The sequence below is a fragment of the Cottoperca gobio genome, chromosome 11, assembly GCF_900634415.1.
Source record: "Cottoperca gobio chromosome 11, fCotGob3.1, whole genome shotgun sequence".
Taxonomy (NCBI): domain Eukaryota; kingdom Metazoa; phylum Chordata; class Actinopteri; order Perciformes; family Bovichtidae; genus Cottoperca; species Cottoperca gobio.
The window spans coordinates 16,638,112-16,662,776 of NC_041365.1; the positions used below are offsets into that span (position 1 = coordinate 16,638,112).

General features: G+C 42.5%; 1 protein-coding gene across 5 annotated transcripts in view; it reads right to left on the reverse strand.

Annotated features, from left to right (window-relative positions):
• nfatc1 (nuclear factor of activated T cells 1) overlaps positions 1-24,665 on the reverse strand; it is a 41,786-nt gene that overhangs the window by 16,344 nt on the left and 777 nt on the right. For 3 of the 5 annotated variants that reach the window (XM_029443766.1, XM_029443767.1, XM_029443769.1), the window contains 6 exons: positions 22,602-23,634; positions 21,888-22,047; positions 15,501-15,703; positions 13,398-13,570; positions 11,466-11,606; positions 941-996 (listed from right to left, as the gene is read on the reverse strand). In XM_029443766.1, coding sequence (XP_029299626.1) covers positions 941-996; positions 11,466-11,606; positions 13,398-13,570; positions 15,501-15,703; positions 21,888-22,047; positions 22,602-23,634 — 1,766 coding nt within the window. Of the gene's footprint in view, positions 1-940; positions 997-11,465; positions 11,607-13,397; positions 13,571-15,500; positions 15,704-21,887; positions 22,048-22,601; positions 23,635-23,784; positions 23,835-24,665 lie in introns of all 5 variants that reach the window. The other 2 variants (XM_029443765.1, XM_029443768.1) reach the window with 1 other exon arrangement.

The following is a 24,665-nucleotide window of genomic DNA, read 5'->3' on the forward strand; positions in this document are numbered from 1 at the left end:
ATATTAATAGTTGGAGTTGAAGAAGATTAACTTTACGCACATCATGTAGGTGCAAAGCTATCAGAAAAACAGCTTCAATAAGGCCTGCGCACTCACGCCATGCCTCAAAAGTTTTTTTATTGATTAAGATGTAGATGTTTCGATCCCACTTAGATCAAATTTGAAAAGTGGAAACCACGGCCATATTCATACGCACCGACCCCACCTACCATCACAGAGCTTGATAAATATGGGCGTGGTTTCCCGACTGGACGAAGATCCAAGTAGGATTGAAACGTAGTTAATAAAAACAACAGGCTGTTTTTCTTTCTTGCCATGAGTTAGACGAGAAGGTCGATACCCCTCATGTCTGGACGGTAAATATAGAGTAGCATTCAACAGCTAGTTAGCCTAGCTTAGCACAAAGACTGAAATACCTTTTGTGTCTCTGCCTCTCCATGTTTTTCTTACCTCAAACTGACTTCCTGTGCAAAGTGTCCCTCTACCCTCTGGGCTCAGATTGTGGAAAATAATTCATAATGGGGATCCTACATATTAAAAGAGGATTTAAAAAAAATAAAAGCGCATAAAAGACGCCAAAAGTTTCCGCTACTAATATCTGGCGAGCAAAATCAAACCTTGTGGTGGGCCAACTTTGGCTCCCAGGCCCCACTGTGGCCCTGAGGTCCCACCTTGGGCGACCCTGATTTAGGATGAACTGAGCCTTCAAAGTAAAGGGTAAATCAGGCGTGCAGATGTTTTGTAAATCTAGATCCATGATTCAGAAATGCTTCACTCTCAGCTCACTCGATTTAGACACCATTTATTAATGTGAAAATTGATTGTTTTGCCACTTCGTTCAGTTCGTTAAATGATTGAGAACAGCTGCTTTATTGTCAGGCCTTAAATCCTGAAATTAGGCGCGATTCGTCACGAAAACAGCATCACATGTATCACTTACAGGCTTTGAGGCGTCTCTGTCAACCTTGGCCTCAGTCTCCCAGAGGTGGTGACCATCTGAAAAAAAAAAAAAAAAAAAGGATTTTTATAATAACAGATCAGAAAATAGAAAATAATCCATCTACTGTTATTATTATTATCTGTTACAGTGATGTATAAAACAGGCACAGCACATACTGTCTGACCCAACTCATGAGCTCATCGTCTAACAAACCTGAGACAGAAACAGAGACTCAGACAGAGAAATCTGATGCAACAGTCATACCAAAGAGATGAGCGATATCTTTGGTGGATGAGAGAAGCCTTGACTTCATCGCTGCGTGGAATCCCAACATGCAGCAGCAGCTGGTGGGCTCGTTAAAGCACAACGACTGGAAACTGACAACTCGCCTCAACTTTCAAACGTCTTATTTCTCCTGTTGTCATAGGAATCTTTCTGTTATCCCTATATAATGATTGTTAAATGGTATATTTCCCATCAGGCAATAAAAAAAGAGGCATCTTGTGAGCTTTTGGAAAACACATTTGTCATTCTGCCCAGTCAGAGTACAACTATACTGTTTTACTAATTCATTAGACACAGAAGGAAACCGTTGTTATTTCTTCAGACTCCTGACTCATTAACAAGGCCTTACAAAGGACTGTGAAAAGAACTTTAGGTGGAAAGGAAGCTGCAGTTTAAAGAAAAAAAGGTCAGCTGTGGCCAAATTTTCTTGAAGAAAACGAAGAGAGATATGTGCCGTGTTGCTCACACAGGCTGTCTGCAGTTTGATAAGTGGAGCGTTCGAATTGAGCTCATAGCGCAGTGCAGATGGACGGGGGATAAGGTTTGTTTGTGTGGAGAGGAGTTGTGAACTGGCAGAGATGGAGGAGGTGCAGCTTGGCACTGACAGCTTCTATTATGTCTGAGAAGACACTGGAAACCTGTTTCCCTTTCCTTTCTTTTCTCACACTGTCCCGTTAGCTGTGGAGTGCAGTTTTAGCCGCGGTTGTTTTGAAAGCCAGATCTCTGAAATTTGGGCAAAAATATGTTTAAAAAAGGAGCAGAGATACAGTGAGCTGTCATTATACCACGAGCCAATAATAATACAACAGACAAGTGACAGAGGAGAAGCTCAGCTGGGCACTGAGCTGTCTGGAGGCAATCAAGTGTTTTTATTGTTAAAAAGCATACAGACTTTTTTGAGTGTACTCGTGACTTGTCTCAGGACATGATGACTCAAATGACTGTGTTAATCTTATGTTTTTAGTTTAAATATTTTTTTTAAAGTTAAAAAATGTCATTACAAGTGTGTGTGTGTGTGTGTAACTGTGACCCGGTATGCGAGCACACACTGGGAATGGCACTGACAGGATTGGACCTGGTCAGTCGAGCTCCTTGTAATTAGAATACAAAGTCTTTTAACTGTCATACTTTTTGACAAGGTTGGATAAATTGCCCAATATTAATATTATTAGATAATAATCCTTGTCTTTTCTCTTAATATAAACCGGATACTGCAGTTAATACCACAGTATGTTGGGGGGGGAAGTGGGTTGACTTGCGTGAGATTGGACCAAAGGACTGTCAACAATTGTGGTCTTAGACATTTATGGCGACATTTTCTGCAGACCTCTGTGACTGTATTTCATAAAGCACTCGGAGAAATGGGCTTCAAAATATAATATCCCTACCCAGTTATTATTTCACAGTTTCAGAAATTATTTATACACAAGTTATTATCTATAATACAGGGACATATATAACTACAGGGACAGTCTCCCTGGAGCAACTCAGAGTTAAGTACCTTGCTCAGGGGTACAATGGTGGCAGCCCTGGTATTGAACTCCCGACCTTCTAATGTTTTGTTTGGAAGGAGTACCACTAGACCACTAGGCCATCACCACCCATGTCTTTAATTAATGTCACTTCTGCATGCAACTCATTCAGAAAGCTATTTGAAGAGAGATTATCAAAATAAGACAATATACCTTTATTGTAACATTACACAAACAATGAAATGTCGTCTGCAAAATCTATACCACAGTCTACTTGTCTAAATTATATTTAGTGGATTATTGTCTTTGTTACATCAGCGAAAAGAGACAAAAGGCTTCTAGTTGAGATGTGTGACTTCCACCACTAAGCCATAACAGCAAACACATTTCCCTCTTCCTACAAAGACTTGTAAGCATGGATGCAGCCTTAAACATAATCTTAAACAAATATTTTGTTTTGTTTAAATAAATATAAAGCCAGCTATAACAAAAGTATTGCATATCCTGGGCACCACAGGAACAACTGTGACTGGTGCACGGCATCTGGCGAGCAAGAAAACACACCAGTGTGGGGTGCTATGAATCAAACATAACATTAGCAATCCATGTTGCAGGAAGCCTGTGTGTAAACAATAGAAATGAAAAGAAAAATGGCATGTCATGCAGGAAGTTCTACAGGATCCTCGTCAGAAAGGCTCTATTTAAGGGGCATGCAGTGTCCATCTTTATGCTGTGAAGGCATATTCCATGTGTAACATGTCAACAAGGCTGTCTCTACTTACTTCTTTAAACATCTAGTTGTCAGAGTTCAGAGCAGAAAACAAACTTCACCCACAGAATCTTAGCTCAACCAATACTTTGATTTCTTCCTCTATAAAAGCAGTTCTGTCTCTAAAGAAATGTTTGTTTGACTTGAACTTCAATCTGCCAGCCGGTCTCTCTCTCTCTCTCTCTCTCTCTCTCTCTCTCTCTCTCTCTCTCTCTCTCTCTCTCTCTCTCTCTCTCTCTCTCTCTCTCTCTCTCTCTCTCGCTGCCTCTCTTCACTTTGGGAACGTCTCCAGAAGGGAAGCCTTTGCAGCCGATGTCGATCCACAGGAGGTAAACATGTTTTTCAGATTTCCCTCTATGTCTCTCTCTGCTTCTCCCTGTCTGCTTCTCTCTCTCTGACTCACACTCGCATCATTTTTCACATCAATATAGAGATAGAAAAATCTAATTTAGCACTTTGTTTTCTGTGCCCGGCTACCTATTGCCAGGAAACTTCTCAAGAGCCGAAAAAGAAAGAGCTTTGAATGCGTGGGATGCCTTTGTTTAAAAAGAGTGTACCGGATAATTGATAACCACAGAATGTTCCAGAGTTATAGGGCAACATCTGCATAACGCCTGCACCGATCCAATGAAAAACTTCAGCAGCAGTTGCTCTCCAGCTTAATATGGTTTCTAACTGCCTGGCCCACTGTGCTGGACAATATCCAATATTATCTAAGTTAAACAACTCAGCCTAAAATCTCTCCCCCAAAACCACCCGGACCATATAAACCCAGTACCCCTCTCCAGTTCTCACAACGCCCAAGCTCCACTCGCCTTGGCTGCGTCCCAGCCTCGCAGAAGTCTTACAATTCACATTTCGTTAGCAATGGTCTATACAAATCATTACTTTCTCAGAACAGACATAACACAGAGCCGTCAATGGCACAGTGGTGGGGTGCTGTACAGAGTCATGGCAGCCGGGGATCAAACAATATACAATACAGTTATTTGTCATGTTGGGTTTATAAAGGGAATCAAACAGCTCCTTGTGCTCCTTAATTGGGGCTGGGTGGAGTAAAACTTTGGTGCCCAGAGTGAAACAGCGGGGGTGGCGTGTGCCCAAGGCCTCATAACGTACAATAAATATAAACACATGCTCTACTCAGGCCCAAGTGCCATGCTCAAAGACTTCCCTTGTCCTCTGACTGATGACTGAAACTTCTTCCTTCCTCCCTCCCTGAAAACACGTGGATCTTTTAAGTTGCATGCAAGCGGCTGCGGTGTGGACGACTGAGCCGAGCTGATAAATGGCAGCAGTCGAGGACGAGATGCTAACTTCTGCTCTGCAGCAGCGCTGCTTGCAGCTGCAGTGGCGCCTGTCACTGTGCAACGTCATCTTGACACAAGGCAGCGCTTTCATCGAGAAATCCATCTCTTGAGTTTTTAAAACGGGCCTGCAATTTTTATGAATCATGCACTGTAATTTATGAAAACATAATCCCCGCTGTTTATGCGGCTGTAATTGATTTGTTTATGAAAACAGCCATTGTTCTCAGAAGTGTCATAGGCAGCCAAACCACTGAACGGCTTCAAGTGGAAGTCATTGTTTTATGAATGCAATGAAACCGAGGCCTCTTGACCGCCCTTCCCTCCAAACAAAACCACTGCTCAAAGCTAACTGAGCTACCACATGTTAAAAACAGCCTCCGCTGTTACATTACTGTCATCTCGCTCACAGCTCCCATGGGGCTTAAAGAAGGATGGTTATCTATAATTTTCTACAGGTAATTCCAGACACCATCTGGCAGCCCTACAGCACCATAATCCTCTCACAGTTCAATTTTCAGGTTCCTGTTACTTGTGCGGCTGCTCCGGCCAACGACAATTAGACTAAATTGTCGGGGTGTTCTGGTCAGACATGGAAAGTCATCCAGGTCTCGACCTGTCTGACGCGCCAACTCACCGGCTCACAAAAAGACGGATAGGTGAGGAGGATCAGTGAATAAAAACACGGCTACCCCTGCAGCTGAGCTGAGGAACTGCCAACCATCAGCGGAATGGTTATTCACAGTGATGCTGAGTGCAGCGGAGCAGGTCCAGTGCAAAGTGCTCTTTTCACAAGAGGGTTTCTTCTCTCACTCAAATTAAGCTATTATCAGTGCTGGTGGGGGGCAGAAAACCACACTTCATTAAACAGACTGGAAGGAAGTAAAAAAGAAGTCAAAGTAATCAAGTAGAAAGTGGTAGAATACATATTCATACACTTTATAAAATGGCCACGGTATGAAATATTACGCAGAGCTGGATTGTGATTGGCTGGAGGGTGTGCACTATTTTCAGATAACTGCACGCTTCTGAAACAGAGGCACCGATCTTTGGAACCCATTAGCCGTCGGTCTGACAACGATAAGGCTCTGGGGGCGACGGCCAATGGAGCCGGTGGATATCTGGATAACGGTTATACAGGCATATCATTGTTTACAGTCCGATTAGAAAGTTGAGATGAGAAAATGGAGTTGAGAGACAATGACGTCTACGACTGGATTGTTTCACAAGTAGTTGGTTTGCGAGCTAATAAAAAGTTAAACTGTCATCAGATGAAAGCCGGTGGTGATTGCATTTCGGCCAATGCGTTCCACCTCTTTCGCTCTCCACACAGACTGTTGTACAACCAAAGCCGCTCCAACGTGATAAATATTACTGAGAAGAAGGAAATTAGAGGCTTCCAGTGGTGGGCCGTCAGGGCCAGCAAGGCCTTCTCTGCTGGACTAAACATCATCAGAATATAAATTACATTTTTATTATATTTTTTCCACAAATATGTATTAAATTATTCCTCATAGTCTCATTCTCTTCATTTCATAGCTTTCCTCTTGGTTGCGCTGCTTCCAGCCTCAGATGGAGATTTGGAGGTCTGGCCTTTATGTTAGAGCTTTTATCCAATCATATTTCAGCCATGATGTGTTGCCAGGGTCCACGAAATCTGCCCTGAGGCCTTCAGAATCAACAGTGCGGGCGCCTGTCGCTTAAAGTGAACGGAGACAAAACTGTGGCGTTAACCAATCAGATTTCAAGTTGGGGACACCGGGGCCAGCTAGCAGGCGTACGATAACGTCAGCACGTGCACGTCTTTTGATTGGATACGCACTATTGAGAGGCAGAGCTATGCAGAGCTAGCAAACTTTGAACAAGCTAATTTGTGTATATTTTTTCAACCCACAATGGCTGAAGGAGGAGAAGAGATCGATTTGGTCGCAGATATAATTACAACGCCATTTTCAAGACGAACTGCTGGGAATGACTTGCTATTTACAACTAAATGTTTCGTAAATATTAATATAACTCTGTTGTTAGGGTGATGCAACGCCCGGTTATACTGCGTTTCTGTCTAAATGTATAGTTTCTAGAGCCATGGCGTCATAATGATGGTATTAAGAGGTGGAATAATTCAGGTAGGACTGTGTAGGACATCACTGAAGGCCTAGGTGGGAAATGGCCCGCCACTGGAGGCTTCTGATACTAAAGTCTTGACCAGTTGAGCTACAGATTGTGCATTCATATGCAGAAATCTGTAAATAGAGATTACAGAAGCACCATTTCTATTCTAAACTAACACTACTTTTTGAATAGTAAAGTAATCTTTATCAAAAGACAGTACCAATACAAAGTATTAATTTAACTCTCTCAAATCCTGTGTGAAGACTTACTAATCAATTATCATCAATCTTACGAGCAGCCTGGTGATCGTGTCCGTCGTGACAAAACACAAGTATGGAAGACAGACAAAACAGGAAGAGTAAAAGTAAGACACTTTTTTATCGTTTTAATGTCAATTTATAATTTTTTAACATGAATGTAAACAAAAAATTAAAGAACACTTAATATAATTTGATTGCTGCTGTTTTGAGAAGTTATACACAACAGAGAAGTGGATAACCAGTTTAGCTCCAAGACCATGAGGTGCAGTTGAAAGCTAGTAAGTGGACATTTAAGCTAATTTTGTTACAGTTACACATTTTTCAAGTCTAGTTTTGTTTACGTGTTTTATTTTCTTACTCTACTGTAATCCTTTCATATCCTCTACTAAGCGTATACACTAAATATAAACACTATTTTATACTATTGCTATGAGATACTAGAGTAACACATTTTACAAAGTACCATAAGATAGTTGCATCATCCAAATCTGATGATTTGGACATTTTCAGATAAACAGAGTTAGTTTATTATTTATTAACATTTATAAACCAATATATTAGTGGAATAACGCATCGTCACAAAGATAAAAACAGGGCTGTTTTTTTTAGCTAATGTTGACAAGATGGAGATCCCTGCCGGTGTCACACCACTGCTCGTGTCATGACCTGCAAGTGAGTTTTAAAGTTTCAGAAATTAACTTGTATGTTCTTCTTCACAGTTTTCAATCTTTGGATTTTGGCACCTTTAGACTTTTCTTTCAGACAATAAATAACATCTGAGAACTCAGAACACTAAGCCACAAAATAAAAAACCCAGAGGTGAATAAAGGACATGAGGGCCTAATTTCCCAAATGGAGTGAGTGTGACTTATCAGAGGCAGCATCTCCTGGGCAGGCCGGGGCAAATGAAAGCAAGGTGAGATTGAGTCAGGTTTAGATTACAGGCTGATGTCTGCAGCGCTGAGGCCGTACAGTAATCTCTGATGACTGATTAGCTGTAACCTAGGAGTGACAACTGAACTGATCTTATCGCAGTTATTTCTGCTGAGGCAGCAGTGAGGCAGGAGACGGGAGGCTCGGGAGGGCGTGATAGAGCAAAGTTACTGTTTTCAGATGTTGCGCTCTGAGCGAGGAACAGGTGACAGAGCGTGTCTCTATGGGGGGAAACAGGGATCTTCTTTCTGCGTGAGTCATACAGCAACAACACACTCAAAAACATGAATATGTAACAAAGACATATGAGCCCTCACTGTCCTTCTCTCTCTCTCTCTCTCTCTCTCTCTCTCTCTCTCTCTCTCTCTCTCTCTCTCTCTCTCTCTCTCTCTCTCTCTCTCACACACACAGTGGAAACATCATTTAGACCATCGGACACTAAAACCAAAACAAATTAAATGTTGAGTTCTTAAGCCAGGGTGCCCTGTCCTGCGTGTAATGACACACACAAACACACAAACACACCCACACACGCTGTAAGTACGGGACACATGCAAACACCCAATATCTCAATGCCCACACGTTCCGTTACCACAGCTTTGTGAATGTTATTTTGCAAGAGTACTTTATTAGGAAATTTGCAGGAACATTTTACATCGGTAAAATTAAATAATTAAAGTTTTTTGTGGCAACAACATCCACCACTCTGGCTTTATGAGTTTGATCGTTAAACTGTTTCTCAGAGCTCCGCTTTGGCACGAATAAAACAACAATAAAAGCATATTAAAGGGATAGTCCGGATGTTTTTGAAGTAGGGTTGTATGAGGTAGCCTACTTATAGCAGTATAGAGTATTACCTACAGTAGATGGCGGTCGGCACAGCCTCAGACACTGAAGCTAAACAATGTACTGCTGTGGACGGGGCAGCAGCATAACGTACCCACATAAAAGAAAGGCCCACCTAAAAAAATCTATACGAGTTTAAGTGTACACTATATATAGAATGTCTTCATGCACTCATTTGCACCTATTGTAAGTCGCTTTGGACAAAAGCGTCAGCTAAATGAACTGTACTGTAATCTTCACTGTTTTACCTTTCCATAAAACAGCCCCTCTTCAAAATATAGCGTACACGTGGCTAAAATAGGTTTTGCTGCTGCCCCGTGCACAACAGGGCGTTGTACATTCTACTGTAGGCAACACACTGACGGTGGATAAGTACCTCATACAACCCCACTTCAAACAATACAAACTATCCCTTTAAATGTCCAGATTCTACCCGAGAATGTGAAAGCAGAGATGAGTTTCATGTTTTTTTAATATGAATGTTTTGCACCCTACCATACTTGTATCTTATCACACCAATGATGCCATTTCACCCCAGAGATGAACGATGCCTCTACTTGTCTACTCTACCTATTTGCCTATCTATTTATACAGAGAGCCGCTGTAGAGAAGACCCAGTATGATCCGCTGGGAGCCCACAGCTCACAGAGTTAATAAACTGGTGGCACAGAGGCAGCTTGGATGGAGAGGTGGAAGAATGGTGGGGGGGGGCAGTGTTGTGGAAGCCTGGCTTAAGGGTGTTTCCATGCTAGGCTTGCCCAGGAATCTGGTGATGGTGCCAGACGCAGGGAAACCCTCATCAAAAAGCTAGAGCGCACACCCATCCACACCAGTCCAGAGCCGGCACATGGCCCCAAAGTTAGTCGCATTCAGAGCCCAAACAGAACCGGAGCAGCTACTGACCTGCACATGCACATCTGGTCAATTCTTTCTTTTTGTTTCTGCAAATCTGATTGTCCAATTGATTGTAGTTTTAGTTTCATGTTTCAGGGAGGCAGAAGTAAATCATTGGTTGGGTTTAATTGTTAGGGGCAGAGCTGAAGATATAGTTATTGTCAAGCAGGCTCAGACCTGGAGCCTTGTGAAAAAAGCAACTGGTATGAGAGGAAAGCAATGTTTATTCTTGACTTTTGAAATAAAAGCAGCACAAAAATGAAGCTTAAGTTCCACTTATTAATATTATTATTTGAATATTTTACAGCGTTTCATGGTCTTTCAATTATTAATTACTATTAGTATAATTTTTATTATTGGATGTATTATTAGCAGATTGAAATGATTATTGTCAAATGATGAGGGGAAAGAATGTGGTTGATTTGGTTTTTTTTAGATTAATTTATGGATACAATTGCTTTACTACTAATTACTGGAGATTACCAATGAAAGGATGTTCAATTCTATATTTAGAATATAATAATAAAATGTATTAATGGCTTTGTACTGATTTGAGGAACTATTTTACTTTGCTCATGTATCCTGTAGCTGAGTAGTGGAATGATGCACCCCCAAAAAACAATGTATTAACTTTATACTTAGCTTTACCAATAACCTGAAGTGATTTTTAATTTATAAAGCTATAAGATATAAAGATTAGTTAGCATAACATAATGCCAAAGTTCAAAATCTGATTAGCATGAGGCTAGCTAGGTAAGTTAATGAGCTAGCCTCCGAGTAATACTAAACACAAATGTGATTTCTATACATTTATTTCAACCAGAACTTTATCTTTGCTAGCTGGCTAAACTGAGCTCCAAAAAAATATGTTTTTTCTTCTTCTTTTAACTGAAGTTTAATCCAACCAGAGACACTATTGTTGTCTCCAGAGCAGTTCTGAGCTCAGGGTTAATCAAAGACGCCTCCGCTCATTCAATCGCTTCTTGTTTTGATCAACAATCTCACTGCTCCAGTGTACACTGCTGGAGATGTGTGCCTGTGTGCCTGTGTGCCCGGGAAGCCTTGAATTCTTCCTTTCACAGGTGGAACAATGAAAGGCTTCCCTCTTTTTTTGAATGAGTCACGGGGCCGAGAGGATCACATGTGTTTACATTGCTCAGCCTCGGCCCACACCGTAGCTCACGTTGCTTTGCTGAAGCTAATCAAGTAAATTGCTGTTTGTAAACTTCCTCGTATCGACATCTGGGAGCAGTCCCCTCTCCCTGCTTGCCAAAACGGCTTAAAGTAAGAAAAAGAGAAACAAATACTTAGGCATGGCACACACAAAAGTGCACGCATACACACATCACATGCTGCATTTTTAATCCATTCCTCTGCTGAACAGGCAATGGAAAGTTCTGCAAATGTAAATCTGCTGGGTTAAAAATACAGTGCATTAATGTGCACCACATGTGGCACTCTGGCAAGATGGAGGATATTTTGACGGCCGGGGAAGAGGAGGGAGTGCTGGGGTTTCTCCAACAACTGGGAGGGACACACACACACACACACACACACACACACACACACACACACACACACACACACACACACACACACACACACACACACAGCTGTAATAAGAGTCCATAACTCCTCCTATTTTACCTTGAGCCTTTTCCACGAACACCACCTTGGAGTCGTGCTGGAAGTTGTGTCCGTCAATGCGCATCCTCTCGCCCCCGGGGGCGGGACACGTCTCCAAGCTCCGCTTATCCACCAGCGGCAGCTCCTGGGCCGATCTCTGGGCTGTGGGAGGGAGAAGAGAACCCGGACTGAAATCGTTTAGCTAATACACACCCACTCCCCATGCAGACCTGAGCATCCAGACTGAGGCTGAATCACTACCTACACTGCTCTCAGAGCAGTTGGGACAGCTGTAAACCTCTTTATGTAAGAATTAAGCTGCCAGTAAGTAAAGAGAGGCCCCATGTTGTGTTTATTTGTGTTTTTTCCTCAAATTATGATGGATGTTTTTCTCACATATTTGTTTTAAGAGTATCTTTCCTCGCCCCGTGTTTGTTTTACTTCTCTCTTTTAACTTTTGGCTTCTCAGTCCTCGCTTCAGTTTATCTGAAATTATCTATGAATTATTTGCAAACCTTTCCCGTCTAAATGTACCGCTGAGGTCTCGGCCAGGTCTCTCTGTTGCTAAAGATGTAATTTCATCGTGTTTGACCGGGATACATAAATACAAACCTGAATAGTTTTCACATATGACGAACAGTTTTTATTAATTCGATGCTCCTGCTTTCTGATTTTGATAAAACTCAAATTCTCTGTTTTTGGAAAGCATCATCTCTCTTTCTGTCTGTCGTTCTCACACACAAAGTGAATTTTGGTCAAAACAATTGCTTTGTGGCAGTCGTTCAGAAACTAACAATGGTTTATTTCAAGGGGCTGAGATCATGGTTTAACTACTGTCTTTCATTTACCTCATAAGACTTAATCTCTATGGCAGCTCTCAGTGCCAGAACCACATGACGTGGTTGGTGTGCCTGACTTTGTCCCGGTCCAGTGAAAGGTCAACTCCAGTGCAGCGCAGGGAGTCGATAGGGTTTATTGAGCAAGGCCTACATTGCCTTTACACAGACACACACTGTTGCGCTAAAATGTAGCTCACAATCTCATGCACCAGTAGTTACGGGCTGCATCAAATCCTTACTAGTTTCATCGGTTAATGTGATGCTTATCTTTTGATCGAGAGATTAATCGTTTAGTCTATTATATTTTAGAAATTAGATTATCAAAGTTTCTCTCTGTCGACTGATTGAATAATCCGGTGGTTCATTTTGTCAAGTGGTCTTTTTAAATGGAAACTTCTACAAGCCTTGTGTCATGTAGCCTGCCGAGTATTTTCACAAATGATTTATTTTCTTTTCTAACTTTATATTGTTTGATTTCAGTAAATATTAGAGCCCTGAAAACTATCCAGTATTTTACAATAACAAGACTAAAAGTCTTCAGCCACGTTAGCAGCTCTGTGAGACAGTGATGCTAAATGCTAACATCAGCATGCTAACATGTTCACAATGACAATGCTAACACGCTGATGTTAAGATGGTATAATGTTCACCATCATAGTTTAGCGTGTTAGCATGCTTTCCTTTTCTAAGTAAGAGATAAATAAAGCAAGCGGGTCATTATTGATGAATGGAACCGCTTATTACACGGCTGCTTACTAAATAAACTAATAATTAGATACAAAATATTAATATTAAAATTATTTTATTGATTTACGCTAAAAAGAAATAGTCGCTGTGTTTGGAGATCAGAACTGTGTCCATAGCAACTAATGGAGTATTCGTCAAAGCAACGTAAAAATGAACACTAAAGAACAGCTGAACTGATGGGAATGGTATGGGAGCATGTATTTTGTCATAAACCAAAGTGTTGCAAAAATGTAATTCTTGACCTGATGATGGCGATAGATAAAAAGTCAGGATATCACCAGTCGTTACAGTTCATTCTGCGGGAAACATGGACGTCTGTACCAAATTGAACTTTAAAAAATCTAAAAGAAATGAATGTTGTACTCACAACACTCAATAGGGTTGGATGAAGCCTGCAAGGACACCGTTCTCCCCGTGGCCTGGTTGATGTGAACTCGGAAAACCATCCGCACACGTGTGTTTTTGCGTCCGATGTCTGTCTCCCCCTTTCTCAGCTCAATGTCCGAATTACGCAGCTTCAAGATCCCCGCGCAGTCGATTCTGTTAGTGGAGACAAAGGATGAAGAGTTTGCCAAACTCTGCCCGTCCATGAGGCAAAATATCACATGCATTAATAATACACATATTGTCACAATCATTCAGGATGTGATTTATACAGTTTTGCAGCCAAATAAAAAGTGATTTTCACTCATCAGCAGAGCACTGACGGAGGCTGCAGTCATGTCAACAGAAGATTAACAGCACCGCCCCGGACAGAGCCTTCACACCTCAGTGCATCCACTCTTGGGTGCAATTCAAACTCCATAGAAACAAAAAGGCAGGGAACATTCATCACTTCGATAATATCTTTGTTATGACCCACAAGAGACGGTTCCTAAAGTACTGCTCCCCTTCCACAAATCTTACAATCAAGAATTGGCAGTAATGACTATTTTTTACAGCGTCAAAGTCTTCATCAGACACTTAATAAAACTCTCCTCTCCGTCTGCACTCATCTAACTTTTTCATACTTAAAAACACCTCGAGCCTCTCCAAAACGGTTTCTGGCTTTTCCATCGGCGTGCTACTTGATGCTGCATTCCACAAAGCCTAGTTAATGTCAGCTTTTACACACATTTGAACACTCCCTAACATTCTTCTCGCCAGACACCAGGGTCTGCTCCACTGGCGAAGTAATCAGGTGTTGATGCTGAGGACCCCAGCTGCTCAGCGCTCCGCCTACGCAGACGAGCTGAGAGCAAAACCACAAAAGTGAGGCGTTCGTTCAGTGCCTGAGACAAGAAAGAAACACAATGCCAAGCAGAGGGGCAGTATTTAATGCTATCATTTCATTTATTGAGAAATAATTGGAGTCATACCAAGTAGACCAATGTGGCTTCATATTAACTAAATCATGTTGATTAATGATTTAATTTAACTCACATCCCCCTGAATCATCACAAATAACTCCTTCAGAAATATAATAAGGCCTGTTTCTATACCACATAATAAAACATATATATGTCACACTGGAGTGCATGTCGAAACGAATAAATCTCCCAATAATCCCTCGCCAGCACTGTAAGTACTCTGAGGCGTGTCCCCGTGAGGAAAGAGAAACCGTATCCTGAGGTGAAGTCATTGTATAACGGGAGCTTATGTGTTACATCCATTAAAACGTAGAGAAAGTGCTGACGCTAGCAGTCTGCTTCTGCCTCAAGCTCAGACAGAAAGCCCCGGTCGCTGTTAGCAGCCCAGAGCTTCCCCGGTAATCTGATCTCTGAGGCTTACAAAATGGGAAAGCCATCCGTCTGTGTACCGAGGGCAACACGTTCACAACCCAAACACACAGAAGGCACACATGCTCCCGGACACAGAATAATGAACACAAGGAGCAAACTTCATATCTTCAGACTGTTAGCGGTTTCTGAAAAGCAGCAATCTAATATGTTTTAAGAGGCTTCCATCAGCCCGAGAGGAACAACATTTCCCCCTGCAGAGGACCGGAAGGATGCCACAGATGTAAACGCATCACATTTGAGTTTAGAGATTCAGTGATGCACATGTTTACAGAGTGGTTGCATCAGATGGGAAGTTTTAGTCAAGTCTCAAGTTTAGTCTAGTCAAGTCTATGTTAAGCAGTTATGACTTGGTCAGGACTTTGAGAGGAAGATGTTCACATGCTGTATTATTATAATGGTCAGAATTAACACATGACCTAGAACGGATATTGTCCGAAGTCATTTGGTCCAAGTCTCAAGTCTCAAGTAATCTAAAACAAGTCCACGTCAATTCTTGAGTGGATGGAGACTCAACATTGATGACAAATCTGAAATGACTTGAGATTTGATTTGGACGACTCAGAAATAACTCCAAATGCTACAAACTGTCACTTGATTTATCCCAGTTTGAACCTGCTGCTGTGGACATATTCAAAGCTACAAATCACCAAGTGAAACCTCACTGGATGGGTACAGCCCCTGATACTCACATGGCCCGCATGTTATTCTCTGGCAGCAGTGGGATCTCCAGGATCTTGGTGTTGTTGTGCAGGGCCTCGTGGCTTGGGGTGGACACTGTCTTCCCGGTGATGCGGTGGACCTGGTAGAAGGCGTGGGGCCTCAGCAGCCTGTCGTCAGCTGTGCCAATAAACAGCTGCAGGGTCAGAGGCTCGCTCTCCATGTAGCCGTGGAGCTAAGAGGAGAGAGAGAAGGAAAAGACACAGATGTGGTTAAGCCCTCATGTCCTCTCCAAAAAAACGTTCATTTGCAAACGTAGGTCTTTCAGAGGTCAGGCTCTCAGTGTGATGGTTTTCAAACAAAGCACCCATTTAGGGACTTGTAATCACCCTTTTCATCTTCTTTAACTTACTATCAATGGCCTGTATACACTTCCTCCATCAGCTCCTGTCAGGCCTGCCAAGATGTTGATCCTACAGTAGCTGGTCCTCAGGGGCAGCCACTGCCACAGAGCAGTAAAACCACCTACAGCGAGCAGCGCTGTGATTTGTGACAAGACTAATCGAGTGTTTCAGAAAAGTCAAAGTCACGTCAGTCCCACCGAGTCCCGGCCAATCAAGGTCATGCAAAATGCCCAGCAGTGATCCTGCTCTGATTTTTATCGGTAAAATGATCCCGGCACGATGGAGTTGGAGACAGCACAGAAGTGACCAGGCTCGACCTGGAGCTTCCAAAGTACTCCCAGACCTCCACAGGTGTTGCTTGACAGGAGGCCTCCTGCCAGGATGACCCCAACCACCCAAACTGCAGAGTGCAGGCATGAAGCCCAAACCCACAGACTGAAATCTGAGAAGAGCGGCTACTACTGACACACTGTCTGAGAGTTATGTTATCCATACAGTGTGAGGGGGGAGGAATGAGCAGAATACTTGTCTTTTTGACGTCAAAGCAATTGAAAGAAACGTAGCGTTTAAAAAGAGATTACAGGAATGCACTGAAAACTATGAGGCGTTAAATGTATAGATAGATGACCAAAGTGGTCACAGCTAATATTGTTTGAGGTTAAAGCTGTAATCCATAGCTTTCAGTTGTGAATCAGTGCACATCACACATTGTTACTGAAAATTGCAGTAAAATGAAATGTCATAAATCAAGTAGGCATGGGAGCAAAGATTTATTTTTACTGAAGAGATGAAATATGACTGCGCTGTCAGTTTTCATCTTCCAACACAATATGTATGTTTTTAGTGTTTTGGCACATTATTATAAAGACTGATATATTTATGATATATTATATTTTGTTAATTAGTGGTGGAATAAGTAAAAGTACTAAGTATGCAGAACAATGTAGCCTGTGACTGTTATACTGATATTATAGCATTAGATTATTATTACTCATTCATTAATGTAAAGTCAGAATTATACTGTTGTAGATGGTTGAGGTGGAGCTCATTTAAAAAACAATATTTTGTATGGAACTGCAACAATTATTATAATTATAATAATTATAGCTAATTATTTCATCCATGTTTGTTTAGTCCAACTAACAAACTTCAACAATATTAGTAATATATAAAAATGATTAACAGTAAAAGCAGCAAATCTGGAACCATGAAATGTTTCTACGTGAACAATGACTTAAACAAACAATTGAAGAATTGATTAATCAGTTAATAATTTCAGCTCTACTTGTATAAATTGTTTATAAGAATCTTTTTTTTAATTATAAACTCTTCATATGTTTTGTATTGAGAAATCTTAATCTGTAAAGTAACTAAAGCTGTCAGATAAATGTAGTTTAGGAAAAAGTACAATATATCCCTCTGAGATGTAGTGAAGTAGAAGTATAAAGTTGCAATTAAAGAAAATAATCAATTGAAGTACAGCTCAAAATGTATAGTACTTGACTAAATGTAATCCGTCACATTCCACCACCAAAAGAAAAAGCACCAAATGAATTAAACTTTAAATTCCTCAATTTTCAACCAAAGCATCACAACTGGTCAAAACAGACTAAAATATTTCCATCCATTGAATTCAAATCAAGCAATTTTGCGGCACTATTTATCAGGTTTAAGAGAAACTACCAGTGAGAATAAAGTAACATTATAGTTCTATTTATGAGGAGTTTATGTTTAAATTCATGCAATAATACATTTGAACTAAATTACACTTAATTGTAAAACATAAGGAATAGATATGGGTAAGCATATCTAAAAATAGAATGGAAATAATCTGACTTTATGAGTCAAAAGTGGCTTCAGTGGGTAAGAAAAATGGACAATATGTGCACATCACCATCAACAGACCATATCAAACTTATAAAGGCACATGCCGAACCCTAATTATAAACCGCTGTGGTTGAGATTGTCAGCTGAAGCGATCAGCAGGGAAATGTTGAAATGAAGACCACAGCTTTCACTTGCGCAAGAAGAGCATTCGAGGTGAAGATTGCCCACAACAAGGGTGAGAGGCTCGGACCGGGGAGGCACAACATGTGATTTGGAGGAGGATCCCTGTCAGGGTTAAGAGTCTGTATATTTGTGTAAGGAAATGGGTCGCTGCCTAGCAATGCTGTTTATTTAGGCAGCAGGAAAGAGTGTGATGAAGTGAGGAAGCCCGCTCACAGGGTTAGACTTCTCAAACTGTAATTACAAACAGACTACTGATTATCTGCTTTGAATTATTATCAGCATGACTTTCTAAAGCAAATAGAATTAATCAAACTTGATAATGTCATCTGATTTCTTATTGCTTCCAAAAGTTTTAAAAAGTATGCCTCTGTAGAGACATTTCTGCTCATGTCAGCATTATTATGTTTCATTTGAAGACATAAAACTATCTAAGTGGCAATGTTGAAATCAGAAAACCTTTCTGCTCTGAAGCATCGGTTTTACAAAGCAGCTGTAGCAGACGACAGTTATGATTTGTCGATGCAATTAAATCACTGTGATACCACTGCATGTAAACCCTCCGCTCCTCCGCCCTGGCAGTTTGACATTGGCAATGCAGCCACCCCTCCCTAGTTCATATTATCACCCACAAGAGGAATGCAGAGACTCCGGCTGCTCAAGGCACCAAAGAGGAGGAGAGCGAGGGGTGAGGATGACCGGGGCTCCCTCTCCATTCCTACACTCTGAGAAATAAGGGTTTCAAAGGGTTATTCCTGAAGGGCTGAGGTTCTACCCAGAACCATTTGCTTCTAAAGAACCCTTTTTGGAAGAAAGAGTTCAACGATTGTTGAAAGCGTGGATGTTAAGAGATCCCAGGGTTAGGGTTCCCCCACCCACAATGCATGGGATTCAATAACTGTTTGCCTCATCTGTAGAATACAAAAAGGTTCTTTGCAAGAACCTCAGAAGACAATAAGGTTATAGGTGGAACTCTTATAAAAAGGCTATTTTTAGAGCCTCCTGGGTGGGTTCCAGATGAAACCCTTGGAATATGAAAGGAATCCCTTTAGAAAACCACGGTTGGGTTCTTGGTTGTACTCTAAGAAGGTGGCGAGGTTCTGGATAGAACCCACAGAGAGAGTTCTAGGTTAAACCATTCATGATGGTTCTAGGGTTGAATGTGGAACCTTAATAAAAGGTTCTACTAGGAACCAAAAAAGGTTCTCCTATGGGGACAAGCCAAAGAACTCTATGGTTCTAGTTAGCACCCTTGTTGTGTGTGTCTTAGAGAGTCCCAGCTCTAAAAGGATGATCACACACACAAACGTATATGGACTGTTGTGTTTCAATTTTGTTGAAAGAGGGATAGTGTGACCGACAATTCATCCGGTCACGCTTTCTGTTTCACATGATATTTGTTGATTATATTTTGCTTAGAAATCTAAATTTGATTAAGGCCAAGAAAAGGCACATGACTCCAGAATATTAATTGACAATGCACTTGAAAACAGCTCTTTGGACGTGTTTTTTCAGCAGTGGGGCTGATCATGAAAGCTGACTTCAGACAGACAAAAGAAAAGACCTCACAGACTTGAATAAGGGGCATTTCCTCTCCACCAAAGTACAGCATGAAACCCTAAGCATTAACTGCGGTGAGGACTGCACACAGCACTTCGGAGGGGCATACTTCAGTCTGCTGCTGGCGTAAGGGAGGGTGTGGTTGAGGCAGGCAGCGGCATGGCATTGAAAAAGAACAGAAAATAGCTGGATTAGCTGTGCTGGATGCTGTACGCGGAGAAGAAAGAAGCGTACCGCACAGAGGAGGACCTTCCAGAATAAACTCTGTAAAGTCTGGGCAGGGTTTGAGTCAGAGGGGCGGCGGGACGAGCCACAGAGGCTTCGTCAGCAAGCGTCCACAGCAGAGGCTGCAGCGCTGTGTGTACCATGTAATCAGGAAGTCACAGAGATGGGGTTGCCTCCAACATCTCCATCAGAGCCTGCCAGAAACGTGTGTGGTTTAGCCGCTGCCGCCTCTGCAGGACGCTGCCGCCTCCGCAGGACGCTGCGCGCGATGATGTCAGCCATACACACGGGAACTTTCCTAAACAAAGGGAAGTCTGTGTGGTTTGGGTGGTAGCTAGCAGAAAAGTAGGGGAGGGGAGAAGTTTGGGTTTAGGTTTAAAGAGAACACACACTCTCTTTTTCAGCCGGGGTGAACTCAGACCCCTGTCATTAAATCATTAGCACCTTCTCATGGACAAATACACACGTCCTGTACAGATGTGAGGCAGAAGCTGCAACATGCTGAATGGTACATGTTCTGATTTCCATGGTCTGCATGCTCCACAACTGCATACAAATATAACATCATAATACTGTTAACCCTCAAGCATTTTCAATAATGTGAAAAAACTCTGTCCATTCTACATGCTAATAATACAAAGACTGTACTATTCATATTGTCATAGAAGTATAAACTGCATTGTTTTTGCAGTTTGAGTAAAATATATCAATATATTTAATAATTTTGTTGTAACAGGAAATTATTAATACTTGCTTTATTGTTTTTCTAGATCTTCATGGAACTGTCAAAATTATCAGCTATTTTGAGATAATCACAGATATTGTATTAGTATTATTGAGGTACTTTGGAAATAGCTGTTCCATAACACAGTGTGTCCACCAGAGAGCAAGAAGTTTGGCCTATTCTTTAACCGTAAAACACAATACCATAAATCTTTATCCTTCTATTGTGTACCAGTGGCGAAATTTGTCTTACACATTTCATTTTATTTCACATTTTCCCCTCTGCTTTAGACTCGATTTACACACATCCTTCTCTTTAGCTGCTAAATGCTCCACTATGTTCACCAGCTAGTTGCTAACTTAATCTCTCTGGCATTTAGCAGGTAGAGTATTATTAAACACCGATGAGTGTACTTCAATATATCACTTTTCTGGTGAACACATTTCAAGAGTTAGTATGTAGTATAGGTTTGGGACACAGCTGGTTTGTACTCAAAATGGCTGCTTAGCGATGTTAGAAACGATTCGCTAACTGCTGCTCTGTGGCAATAAGGAAGACTACTCAAAAGACATTTTATCAAAACTGAAAGCCAAACAGAAAACTCTGCCCCACATGTGACGAATGTCTGGTTAACTAGCAGACTTATTGTAATGTATTAATAAAATGTCAAAAGCTATTAATTAAACCGACAGCCCGGCTCACCGCTCACTTTGTCCGACTCTGCGCTGCAGACCCTTTATTTATTCAGAGAGTGAGGTCAGCGGTGTGGAGTAATGGTTGGGGGACCAGATGGGTTTAAACCAGAACATATCTGCCGTTGTCCAAATTTTTTTTTCTTTAGACTCGACCACCAGAGCTCCTGTGGTTAAAGCTCATGACTAAGCTCTTACTGGCCATGCTACATCACTTTGTAACTGTCTGCGCTCCACTCAACAACGCAATGGAAAAGTCTGAGTCACCCTCGTCTGGACAGGAACTGACTGAGTGGACTGGTCTCTCTAATAGCGTACCTATGGTATTCCATTCAGAAATGTGACATCTTTTAATAACATAAGAGCCAGGCCATGAAACACATGTTGCCCTAACCTATTTTAACACATGAGGTATAAAAACACAGGGGGTTAAGTGTTGAGGCGAGACGTGACGAGGTAAGGAGAACGAGTGAAAATGGGTCTACTGGCTGCACCGTGTGTTGGTCTAATCATCACAGTAAACCAAACAGTCTAGCTCAGTGGTTCTCAACATAGGGTTTGGGCCTCTGTGGGGGTCATGAGATAAATCTGAGGAACTGCAAGATGATGAGAAAATTGTGTAGTTTTTAGGGGGATCTTTGCTTTTTCCTCGTGATGTACTGGATTATTTTACCTTTCAAAATAGTCATATGACAATCTAAAGAAGAGAAACAATAGGAATAAGCAACCTGTATCTCAAGTAGATGCTGCTTTGTTTGAAGACATCACAACACAGAGAAGTTGAGAAGCACTGGTGGTTTAGCAGACCTGAACAACTGGGTGTCCTCCTGCCAGGGCCTTCACCGCTCCCCTACTGCCCTCCGTCTCATAGTGGGCTCGGTGGTGGGACTTGGGCTGCACGTCTATCTTCAGGCTGTAGGGCCCCGAGCTGGACGGCAGCTGCCAGTCGAGAGCTGGCAGGGACGGGCTGTCGGGGTGAAAACATGTCCAACATGTCAACTTAGCAAGGAGGGAGGAGGGCTTATTTTAGATACACTTATCGAGGTAGAATGTGCAGAATGTGAACACTGTGATATGCCAGAGCTTGAGATAAACCTGTTTATAAAATAAATATGTTTTAAACTTACTTAAATATTCACAAGTTTTATGCTTTCATAAATCTTAAGCACACAAAAAGCTATTTCCCTCTGGCTTTATTTCAGGTTGGAACAAATCTTGTTCAAGGTGAAAATCCTCATCTGTAACTCAAACCAGGGTCTGAAAGATTTTCCTCACTTCACATTTCTCTGTGTGGAATGCTTTCAAATTATAAACACTGAGGCAGTGGTATGAGACAGATGAAATTTATGGATATATCATGTAACCTTAACCTGACTTTTTTTTGTTGAGGAATTACCCTTTAAAAATAATAACAATCTGCCATGGTGACAGTTTACCTATCGAAGCCAACATCTATCCTGCATTTGGCAGGAGGCGTGTGTTCATTTCATTCCCTGACTCAAGATGTCATTCTTTGCTTACCTGACATATTGCTTTGGCTTGGACCAGGAGTATGGGTGCTGTGGCACATCCAGAAACCCACCACAGTAGCCCTCCTTCTTTAGCCGGTGTTCGTCCTGACAGAGCTCCCCTGGACTCAGCTCCTCACCTCCAGGCTCCACCTTCAGGCTGACTGTGGGGCTGTGCTCCTGGCTGGTTTTCCGGGCTTTAATAGGGATTCCCTCCCCGAGGTCAGTCACTCCATCTGTGGTCAAGGCATTGATGGCTGCCAGGATGGCTGAGTTGGTGTACTGGTTGGTGTTTGGCAGCCAGCTCTCCTCTGTGATACTGAGGCGAGGGGAGGTGTGCGGGGACAGTCCAGGGGAGTGGTTGGGCGAGTATGGGTAGTGCTTGTGCGATGCCCCACTGCCGTTAAAGCTGTACTTCCTCTTTGCGCCACAAGGGGAGTTGGGCCTGGAGCCACGCTGACCCATCCAGGTGTCATCTGTCACGCTTGTGCGAGGGGATGTAGAGGGGGAGTTGCGAGGAGAGCTGCCAGAGGTGAAGCCATCACCTGGCAGGGCGAGGGTGGAGCCCTTGGGGGACACAGAGGGTGACTGCCAGGGGGAGTTCTGGGGCGAGTTGTCGTAGTTGTAGGAGAAGCTTGACTCATAGGAGGAGGCGTCGGAGTGGCAGCTGCGAGATGAGATGCTGCTGGCCGGGCTCAGGCAGCTGGGGTCGCGGTAACTATCTGCACTGGGGAGGGTCAGCGTCACTATGGAGTTAACTCGCTTGGCAACAGGAAGGTTGCTCTCCTCCACCTCATCCTCGGGAAACTGACCGTAGGCTGTGATCTCGATACGAGGGCTCTCCAGGGTCGGGGCCCCGTTTGGGCGGGCGCTCGAGGATGAATAGTAGCCGGCCGCTCTCATGTCATCCTGGGAGTCATAACTGTTAGGCTCGGTGACGGAGACAGATATAGTGGGGCTGGACTGGAGGCTGAGGTACTGGGAGGGAAGACAAGAGTTGCCCAGTGGGAGGGAGAGACTGACGTTTGGCGTGTAGCCATATGCATCTGGAAAGCAAACAGATTGACTTTGTTACCATCATAATCAAACACACATTCACTGGCTCCCTTACTGAGTGGGAGACAGTTGCCAAGTTGAGTCTTATGAGAGCTGTTGCAGAGGTGTTGCCTATAATGGCAAAAGAACTGCTTGCTTACCGGATTTGGAACTTGCTATTTCCCGATGCATGCAAGTTAAAACTCCTCATCTAATGACACAATGAATGCATCAAATTAAACAAAGCAAAGGTGTGAGACATGAATAAAGGTGCCAAAAATAACTCCAGACTAAAAGAGACTAAAAGCAAAACCAGGTGGATTTTTTCCCACTTCACATTGCCAAATTTATGGCACTTAATGTACATGCTCTAGCCCATAAACTGTAACACTATAAAAACACACCAATGCTTTTGTTGGCCCATTTCATGTCCCAATAGCCATTGAAAATAAACACAGGAGGGACATGATTCGTTTATTTGCATGCTGTAAAGTTGTGCCCAGCCGGGGTGAAGCTGGTCTCGTGCCAACGCTCCCGCTGGGTCATATGAAACTCTGCCCGTCTGTGGCGAAGGCTGAGGTCACAACCAGGGGCAGGGGAGGGGGGACATGGGAAACAGGAGTTGTGGTTATATGGTGCATGAAGCTGGCTGAATGTGCCCACAGTGGAGCGCATTGATACGGATGGAGACGGCTGCTGCAGACAGACAGATGCAGACAGCCTGCAGTCACCACAGCTCTTGTCTGCTGTAAATTAAAGAGAATTAGGGGCCCTGCCATAAAGACTATGACATCAGTGCAGCACCATGTGACTTCTTGTAATAAAAGAAAATGATGCTAACATTTAATTCTGCTTGCGGTGTGTGACACAGTAGCACTGAAATGTTTGTTTTCTATAATTACACTGCTGTGAATTAGCTGACATCCCTACAGGTCGCCGGAGGGGCTGCGCCATCAAATCACTCTGCTGAACTCTGGCAACTGAATCACTCACAAGTTTACCCACAATGCCATGTCAGTCGTTCGCACAGGTTCAATTCTGA